General features: G+C 44.3%; 1 protein-coding gene across 1 annotated transcript in view; it reads right to left on the bottom strand.

The window, feature by feature from the left end:
* Window positions 1–8161, bottom strand: part of IMPA2 (inositol(myo)-1(or 4)-monophosphatase 2) — a 116159-nt gene extending 107998 nt beyond the window's left edge. Inside the window, exon 1 of the mRNA XM_006897014.1 lies at window positions 8063–8161. Within this exon, the coding sequence (XP_006897076.1) occupies window positions 8063–8161 (99 nt within the window). The remainder of the gene's footprint in view (window positions 1–8062) is intronic.
* Window positions 8162–10275: the final 2114 nt, after the last annotated feature.

Genomic DNA, 10275 nt, shown 5'->3' with positions numbered 1-10275 from the left:
TTTTTTATATTAGTTGGTTCTTTTATTCCAATTATTTATGTCTTTTCCTTTGCTAGTTTTGCTAGTGGTCTGTTGATTTTATTGACCTTTTAAAAGAAACAACTCCTAGTTTTGTTGATGGTTTTAATTGTTTTTCTGTTTTCCATTTCATTTATTTCTGCTCTAATTTTTTTTTTTCATTTTTATTGTATTATTTTTACGTGTACCATCAAATCAGATCTGACTGGTACAGGAGGAGATTGCCCCCTCCTTATCCAGCAGAGCATCTGGTGGATTTGAACTGCGTACCTCTGGGATTGAAGTGCAGTATCTTGCCACTAGGCCACCAGAGCTCCCTTCTGCTCTAATTTTTATAATTTCATTGTTTTTAGAAGGTTTCAAGTTTTCAATTTGTTGGAGGCACTGGCTTAGAGATTCAATGGTGATTTTTTTCCCTGCCTTTTGATGTTTGCTTAATTGCTATAAATTGACCTCTGATTACTGCTTTGCTCTTTCCCAGAAGTTTTGGTAAGTGTTGTTTTCATTGTCATTTGTTTCAAGAAACTTGTTTTATTTCATTTTTTATTTCTTCTAATACCTATTCATATTCAAGCAAGATGTTGTTCAGCTTCCAAATGGATGGGGTTTTTTTCCCCACCTTTATCCTCTTGTTATTAAATTGTAATTTTGTTGCATTGTGGTCTGAGAAAATGTTTTGTATCATTTCTATGTTTTTTAATTTATTGATGCTTGCCTTGTGACCTAAAATGTGATCTATTCTGGAGAATGTTCCATGCACATTGGAGAAGAAGGTATACTGTATTTTTTGAGGGTGCATTAGCCTATAGATATCTATGAGGTCAAGTTGGTTTATTGTGTGATTTAGTTCTTGAGCGTCTTTGTTGAGTTTTTTTTCTGGTAGTTCTGTTTTCTTGAGAGGGGGGTATATTGAAGTCTCCAACTACTATAGTAGTGTTGTCTATTTTCTTTTTCAGTTTTGTTAATGTTTGTTTTATATATTTTGCAGGTCTTTCATTTGGTGCATAGATTTTTTTAATATAATGTCCTTTAGTTCTATTGACCCTTTATGCATTATGTAGTGACTCTTCTTGTCTGTTGTGATGGGTTTTGGTTTGAAATTTATTTTATCAGAGATTAATATTGCTATTTCTGGTTTTTGCTTGTTGCCATTTGCTTGGTATAGTTCTTCCCATTCTTTCATTTTTAGTCTTTCTTTATCGTCCTTTTTCAGGTGTCTTTCTTATAGACAGCATATTGATGGATTTTTGGTTTTTATCCAATCTGCTACTTTTTCTTTTCAGTGGTGCAGTCAAACTGTTCACATTCAGTGTGATTATTGAAAGACAGGGTTGTATTTCTATAATTTTGTTGAGTTCTTTTTGGTGTTGTTGTTAGTTACTTTGGTCCATGCTGCTTTCTGTGGCACCTCTGTAAGAAGGATATCTCTCAATGTTTCCTGCAACATTTGTCTTGTTTTTACAAACTCAGGTTCTGTTTTCTGGGAATATCTTGATCTCTCCTTCATATTTGATGGACAATTTTTCTGGGTACAGTATTCTTGGTTGACAGTTGTGTTGAGTGTTTGATATATGTCCTTCTACTGTCTTTTGGCTTACATGGTTTCTTCTGAGAAATTGGCACTTAATCTTATCTGATCTCTCTTAGAAGTTACTCTTTGTTTCTCCCTTGCTGCTTTCAGAATTCTCTCTTTATCTTTGGTTCTGGCAAATTTGATTATGATATCTTTTGGGATCTATTCTATGTGGTTTTCTCTCAGATTCTTGAATTTATATTCTCTCATTCTTCATTATGACTGGGAAGTTTTCCTCTAATAATTCTTCCACAATTTTTTTTTTTCAGTGCCTTTACTTGCTTCTTTCTGTTCTGAGATTCCAATGATGTGTACGTTATTTCTCTTGATGGTGTCCCACATTATTCTTAGGTTTTCTTCTTTTTCCTTCCTTTTTGATTCTGCTTTTTGCTCTAGCAGATCAGTGGTGGCAATTCTATCTTTTTTTTTTTTTATGTGTGTACCATCAAATTGGATCTGACTGGACAGGAGGTGATTGTTTCTCCTTCTTCAGCAATTCTGTCTTCTATTTCACTGGTTCTATATTCCATCTCCTCAACTCTGCTCCTGTGTCCCTCCATCATGTTGACAGAATCTAAAACATTACATTAGACCTCATATTTTGGATTGTGGTTTCTTTTTTTTCTTTCTTCCAGTGCCACAAATGCCTTGTTTGTTTTATCTGCATTGTTCTGGATTTATTATTATTATTATTATTATTATTATTTTAGCTCCTTCTGGTCTTCGCTTGCAGTGTCCTATAATTCTTCAAGTTTGTCTTCCACCTATTGAAAATATTCAATCATTGTTCTTTTAAATTCTGTGTCAGAAAGTTCCATCAGACTTTCTGGCTTTAGGAAATCCATTGATACTGTTTCACTCTTTGGAGGTGACATCTTGCTTTGCACTTATGTAAGGTGTGAGATAGCATGCTTCTCTTGTGACACTGATAGGTTCTTGATCTGAAGACAGTGCTCTAGAAATCATAGGGGCAGCTCCCCTGCCTGTGTTTCTCTCTGAACTTCTGATTCAAGGGAAGGTTCAGTTCAGGGCCTGTGAGAAAAGCCTCTTATAGCTAAGTCAGATCAAGGTTCTCCAGATTAAAGGCAAGTTGATTGACTGGATGTGTAGGCACAAGTGTAGAGCCAAATGGGGGGCAGGACAGGCACAGGGGGTAGAGAAACCAAAGAGGCAGGTCAGCCACTTATGGGAAACTCACTCAGATTTAAGTTGTCAGAGTGTGCTCACGAGTGGGGTCCCTATTCAAATTCCAGCTGTCTATCTCCCACGCAGTGGCTCTCACTCGGTGATCCTTGCCCAGTGGCCTTCACTCAAGCGCCCTCGCCCAGTGACCCCTGCCCCAGAGGGTTCCTGAATCCAGTGAGGCTTAAGAAAACTCAGTCACATTCCCACCAGCCTCCTCACTTCTGGCTGGTTGGTGGGGCATAAGAAAATCAATTTCCTACTGACCTGCTTTCTCCTGGCAGGTGGTTCCCACAGCAGCTTGGCTGGTGGCTTCTGCCAGGGCCCACAGCTCGCTGCTCCTATAGTTCCCAAACTAATTATTTTAATAAAAGTTCTGACTCAAATTCCTACTGTCAACATCACGCTGCGTCGGTCTCTATGATGGCCCATTTCTATGCTGCTTGCCGCTCTTCCAGCTCCTTACGCTATTTCCTCCACTGCCACCATCTTGGTTCTCACAATATGTCTTTTGATTTCTTGACTGCTGGTATTGAGGGTGTTGATTATGGATCTATCTATTCCCTATTGGTCTAGTGGTAAGAATGAAGCATGGTAACAAGACACAACTTTAATGCATAGCATTTTAGATTTTAAAACCATGCAATAACCCTGTGTTCTGTTTGAACATCTGTCTCAGTCTATGTATAGGTTTCACATTGTTATTAATGTTATAAGCATAATTAAATTCCAATTCTTTCTAATGTTATTGTTGTTATATACTATCGACTTGGAGATGACCCATAGCTGACCCTCCTGTGAGTTTTCAGAGGCAGTAATGGCAGGGGAAGAGATTTCGTATCCTTCTCTCATGGAGCAGCTAGTGGATTTGAACTGTGTGCCTTCAGGATTGTTCCAGATTCTTACCACTGGGCCAAGATAGTAGGTCATTGGGCACTATATATTATCATAATATATTCTGATACATATATCTGAATGTCTTTGAGTAGCCAATAAAAAACCTAGTAAGAATCTCCTGATAGTCTCTGACATCTGTCCATCCTACATAAGCAACGACATCCCTTATTTACTACATCCTCTTTTGAATCTGGTTTGCCTTTCTGGCAGTTCTCTCAAATGTACTTTTGCATCTGTTTAAAAAATACTTTCAGCAAGATTTTACCTGCATTTGATATTAATGATGATGTTTTATATATTACCTATTATGTGGATCATCTTTCTTTGAAGTAGGCATAAATTTGTTGTTTCCCAGTTGGCTTTCAAGTTTCTTGGCATTGTTGTTGTTATGTGCCATCGAGTTGCTTGCAACTCATAGTGACCCTATGTACAACAGCTCTAAACCCTGCTCTGCTCTGTGCCAATCTCATTGTCTCCAACACACTCATCTCAATTGCCCCAGTCACTGAATCAATCCACCTCCCAGAGGGCCTTCCCCTCCTGCGCCTGCACTCCACCCTCCCGAGCATGATGTCCTTCTCCAAGGACCTCCTTACAACATGACCAAAGTATGTTAGACGAAGTTTCAGAATCCTTGCCTCCAAGGAGCAGCCAGGTTTAACCCTTTCCAGGAGGAATCTGTTTGTTTTCTTAACAGTCCATGGTACCCTCATCACTCTTCTCCAACACCAAAGCTCAAAAGCATCAATTCTCTTTCTGTTCTCCCTGGTCATTGTCCAGCTCTCTGCCGCATAACAAGTGATTGCAAAGACCATGGCCTGTATCAGACGCACCTTAGTCTCCAGAGAGACACTCCTTCTCTTCAGTACTTTAGAGAGGTCCCTAACAGCAGACTTTTCCATCGCAATACGTCTTTTAATTTCCTGGCTGCTGGTGCCAAGAGTGTTGATTGTGGAGCCAAGCAGACTAAAGCTGTAAATAATCTCAATCTCTTCACCATCCATCCTGATGCTGCCAATTGGTCCAGTGGTGAGAATCTTGGTCTTCTTGACATTGAGCCTCAATCCATATTGAAGGCTGCAGTCCCTGACCCTCAGCAGCAAACGCTTCAGGTCCTCCTCAGTTTCAGCAAGCAGGGTTGTGTCATCTGCATAACGCAGATTGTTGATAGATCTTCCACCAATCCTGATGCCGCATTTCTCCTCATAGAGCCAAGCTTCCTGGATGATCTGTTCTGCATACAGGTTGAAAAGTTTCTTGGCATATATAAGTGAAAGCCTCCATCACTCAGACATCTAAAAATTCAAAAGCCAAGGAGTCGGCTCTAGGCAAGGCTGTCATCTGTCTTGCTTGTGCAAGTGTTAGGAAGCTCCTTAGTTCTGCCAGTGTGACAAAGTGGATTTATTGTTCAAAATAGCTTTCATAGGTCATTGCATTTGACTTTTGCCACGCGGCTGGGTGAGAAAATGCAAATAGGGTGTGTAGAACACTAATGAGGTGACTGGCCAGATTTACCATCCCATCAGGCTTAATTGAGCTGATTTAGAGACAGAACATAGGAATCTTGCTGTTAGTAGGAATAGCAGAGAATGCAGCAAGCATCTTTTGGAGCCAGAGTCAGACTGTGACCAAGACAGGACAACAGCAGCATCAGACAAGCAAAGACTACAAAAGCAGAGCTGACCTGGGACTGCCATGAAAGAAGCCAGAGCCATAGCCTTTACCCAAGCTTGCTGGAGGACTAGAGCACAAAACACAAAAACTTGCAAGACAAAGAGAGCTTTCTAATGGTGACCTAAAGCTGCAAAAGCAGTAGGGACTCAAAGGGAAGTGAAGACTTTCAGAGTCACTGAAAACATAGTGGGGTGGAGTGGACTGAATGGAAGGGGAGAGAGTAACCATGGAAGCCCTTTTTGAGAGAGCAGCATTATAAGGGACAGTAGAAGCTTTTACCACAAGGAAAAGGGGGAAATGGTAATTAATTGTCTGTACTACCCTGACCTGAACCAACAGCTGAAGGCTCAAGGGCAGTTGATGCTTATCTCTTGACAAGTCTACCCCTTTGAGCCCATTACTTTTTAGCATGTAGATAACAGACTCAGGAAAGCAAATAGTTTAAGACAGTAGGTCATTGGGCACTGGTGAGGATCAAGTATTTGACCACAAAGCAATGCAAACTGTACCAAGCAGTACTTTACTGAGGAGGGCTCAAAAAACTGACCACTACGAACCACCCTTTCCTTGCTCACTGGGCTACTACCTAGCTACAGCCCACATTTACTTCAGTTTACACCTTGATTATCATAAGAGCATTAAGACCTCTACTCCATGTTATAGTGACCTCTTATGGCTTCTGTTTCTCCAGCTACAGAACTTTCTCTCACCTACTGTCCAGTAGGCAAGAAATATATGCACAATACTGAAGAGAAACTCACAGCCCTGGGCTTCCTGACCAGACTTCTAATGGCAGAATCTTTAGTTCACTCCTCCTGTTTCAAAAAAAAGCTTTTTTGTTGTTGACAGTTTGCGAATACATGAAATGTCTCTTAAATAGGTTGAAATTTTTAAGACAGAATTGTGCCTGCCATATTCAAAGTTCCATACATGAGTTCAAGTAAATTGTACTACACTCTGTTTCTTCATGTATCTAAATTTGAAGAGCCATAGATAACCTTTATAACTCATTTGAAGTTTCATACATTAGCTTCTAGTTCCTGAGCTGGCTTCTTCTCAAAGACTCCAGGAAGAAAATTTGTAAGGTGGGATCTAAAGTTCTTAAGCACCTCGATGATGTCTTCTCTGGACAGGATGTGAGGTGGATGAGGGGAAGGGAGAACAGAAGCCCATGCTAACAGCCTATATTGTTGACTGACTCCTATGAGGGAACTCTGGTGGGAAAGGTGATGGAGGCAAAGGGTGACATTTCACAACACTTCTTCTAAGTCATAAGGTCTTTAAAGGCATTGTTTTCAGTTCTTAAAACAAAGAAGGTTACACTAAAGGTTAATTTTTAGGGGGCCTGCACATGAAGTCATAGAGTTCTCCGATAATATAAAAAGTTAGAACGTTCACCTATTAACTAAAAGCTTGGAGGCACTGCAAGGCACCTGGGGAAGAACATCTGAAGATCTATTTCTGACAAACCAGCCATGACTCCTCAGAAACACAGTGACACTCTAACACAACGAGACCACAGAAGGTCAAAGCAAACTTCAGGCAAAAGTTCTCAGAGGAGTCCCTTCAAGGTAAAGCACACTTGGGTGTTAAAACACAAGTAAGATCGATAAGAACATGACTTTAACATGTAGGGAAAACTTGCACAGCCTTTTCAGACTGTTAGACCTGAAAGAAAAGAAAAAAAGATGATGCTGTCTTAATATTTTAAAAGTCAATCTGTCCACATCATTCCTTCTGGCCATGTTCATCTCCTACAAAAATCCAATTACGTGCCTTCAAACAAAGTACAGAGAATGTCTTCTTACCAACTCAACACTGCTGTAAAACCCTGAGAGGGCAAGTACCCATTTAGTCACAGCCTGAACACAGACTGGTAACTACCACACAGGAGCTCTTAACATTAGTTGTGTTTCCAACCCTAAGGCATGCGGTTCAAATCCACAAGCTGCTCAATGGGAGAAAGCTCAGCAATCTCCTCCCTGACAATTTTAAATACATGTAAAAAATGGTAGTAAAGTCCTGCCCCTCCGTGGTCACCTGTGGAGAACACGGTGCTGATCACAGTATGCAATCTGAATAAGTACGAGCTCTGCAAGCTCAAGGAATGACAATCAGCGGCAATACCTTCAGGTCAAAACTAAACAGTGGCTTTGGATGGAATTTTTAAACTTCTCAGAGGGACTTGCATCTTTGATACAATCTAACTCACTCTCAAATGCAAAGGTCAGGTAACCATTTGCAATCTAACTGCCCTAAGGAAGAGTCTGTGCCTGATACGTTTTAGTGGTGGCTGCGTCCACCACTGAGAAAGGGGGACACAAAGCAGGTGATCCCCGCCCTTAGCTCCTTGGGGCTAAAGTTAGGTACAGGAGTGGTTTGTCCTGGAAACAGCACAAAGAGCTCCTTTCACAGGCTCACACCCACACCTGCCCGGGGCTCTGACGCTGTGGCACGCGGTCTCAGAGCACCTGGAGCCCCAGGCCGCACCCGGCTGCGCCCCGCACGGCACCGCCAGCCCCGCACCTCTCTTGAGTTTCTCTGATTTTCGCAAGAACAGCTCGTCTTTCCTTCAAACTTCAGAAAGTCCCCGACAGGTGTGATCTGGCCTGGCCGCTCCAGTGGACGCGGGAGGAAATACAGGGTTGGGCTGGGACACTGCACGGTGCTCGGGGGAGAGGGGGACGGAGTGGGGGCGAGGGCAGAAAGGGGGCATACCTGCCCGGCTCGGAGCGCCAGCTGCACGGCCGCCTCGAAACACTCCTTCCAGGGGTCTCCCGCAGCTGCATCCGCCCCGTCTTCCTGGCACGGTTTCATCGCTGCTTCGGTGGGGCTTGGTGACGCCTAGCCCCCACCGGCTGGGGATCGGGGTTAGGGGGATGCTGGAGGAGGTCGCCGGCGGCAACCGAAGTTACAGGACCTCAACTCCGATGAGCGTTACTGCCCTTGAGTCCCTCCAGCCAAATTTGCCTGCGCGCCCGCCTCCCGCGCCTCCCGCCTCCCAGCTGTCTGTGAAGGCCCTCTCGCGCGGGGGCGGAGCTGCAGCTTGACCGTGCCTCCGCCCACACGGCACCGGCCCGATCAGCCTTGGCCCCTTCCGGCGCCGCGGCACAGCACCACCCAGCGCAGGCTGAGCTCAGCCCCAGCCCCGCGCATAACGTCATCTGGGGCCGTCCCACCTCGGCTCCGCCCTGCACCACGTCGCTCACAGCGCCACCTGGCGCAACCAAGCTGAACCCAACTTGCCCTGCTGGTGAAGGGCCACCCGGCGGCATCCTAAACTCTGCCTAGGCCCGGCCCTGGCCCGCCCTGCCCCGCGCACATCGCCACCCAGAAGAGGCCAAAGTTCTACCCTAACCCAGTACTAGTTTAGCCCCACTCTGCGCACAGCGCCCCGCCGCGCATCCGAGCTCAGACCCACCCTGCCTCTTACATAGCTCCACTCACAGGGCTTAGTGTTCAGCCTACTTCTTTAACCATGCTCATCAAAGTCCAGCGGGTGGCTAGCTGTCTGGATGCAGGTGTTTCAGGAGAGGGAATACATCATAGGTGGGGATCTCAGCTTCCTGTCTGGAGCACCAGAAAGGATGGCCGGGAGGAAGGCTCCTTTCCAGGCCAGCCGACACTCAGCACGCAGCAGGCTCCACTCCGTGTGGCTGTTCAACCTTGAATTAGGTAACTCCGGCGAATGTTACCATGACCTACACTTAAATGTGGAGGCTTCGATGACCGCTTGACACTGAGTGATGGCCTCATACGCTGTCTGCCTTCTGCATTTTACAACAGAAGTCGCCGACGTGCTGCTGTTGTGTCATAGGGTTACTCTGCTCAGTATGCACAAGAACCTAGATGAGACACATTTGTTATCCTCCTGATGGTGGTCAGCAGTGACTCAAAGCAATCCTATGAACAACAGATCTGAACATGGCCCTGTCCTGTGTCATGTTTGCCATCTCCAATATACTCGAGCCCATTGTTAGAGTCATCTTTGGACTATATCTTATTGAGGATCTACCTCTACTATGCTGACCCTCCACTTTTCCAAACATGATATCCTTCTCCAAGGACTGACCCCGTTCTAACAGTATGTCTTAAGTATGTGAGAGAAAATTCCACCATCGTTGCTTCCAAAGAACACACTGGTTGCACTTTCTCCAAGATATAGTTGTTTGGGTTTTTGGCAGTCCATGAGATATTCAGTATTCTTCTCTAGTACCACAGGTCAAAGGTTTCAATTCTTCTATCATCTTTACTCATTAGCCGGCTCTCAAATACTTAACAAGTGATTGAAAAAAGTAATTGTCTAAATCAAGTATGCCTTAGTCTTTAAACTTACATCCTTACTCCTCAGCAATTTGGAGAGTTCCCTGACAAAAAACATTCCCAACATCATACTTCTTTTGATTTCTTGACTGCTGGTACCAAGGGTGTTGATTGTGGATCCAAGTACAATGAAATCATTAACAATTTCAATCTTTTCTCTATCATGATGATACCTTTTGACCAAGTGGTGAGGGTTTTAATTTTCTTGATACTAAAATGTAATATTAGAGAGTGATGCAGCGCCAGCGAGGGTGACGCAGTGCGAGAAAGCCGCCACCAAACCGGAGAACACCACCGCCAGACGGGAGAATGCCGCTGCCAGACAGGGTTCCACCGCGAGAAGGGCCGGGGAAGAACAACAGCCAGCCACCTATGCGGAACTCCAGAGGAGCAAAGACTGTGAGACCCCAGAGGAACGAAGACTACCCGACACTGTGTGACCCCCCTGCAACCCACACCTGTGTGACCCTTAACACAAGGGGTGCTGCTGCATAAACCCCCAGCAGCGCCCAAGCCCCACCCCCACCTCTTGGTGATAGTGTCCAAGCCCTGCGCTCCTTACCCCCTAGTCCCTTGCTTTCCTTCCCTTCCCCACCCCCCTTGCAGCT

This window comes from Elephantulus edwardii, unplaced genomic scaffold, assembly GCF_000299155.1.
Source record: "Elephantulus edwardii isolate Elephantulus edwardi_28Jun2011 unplaced genomic scaffold, EleEdw1.0 scaffold00196, whole genome shotgun sequence".
Lineage (NCBI taxonomy): Eukaryota > Metazoa > Chordata > Mammalia > Macroscelidea > Macroscelididae > Elephantulus > Elephantulus edwardii.
The sequence above is the reverse complement of the archived record's forward strand: the minus strand, read 5'-3'. Positions and strand labels throughout refer to the sequence as shown.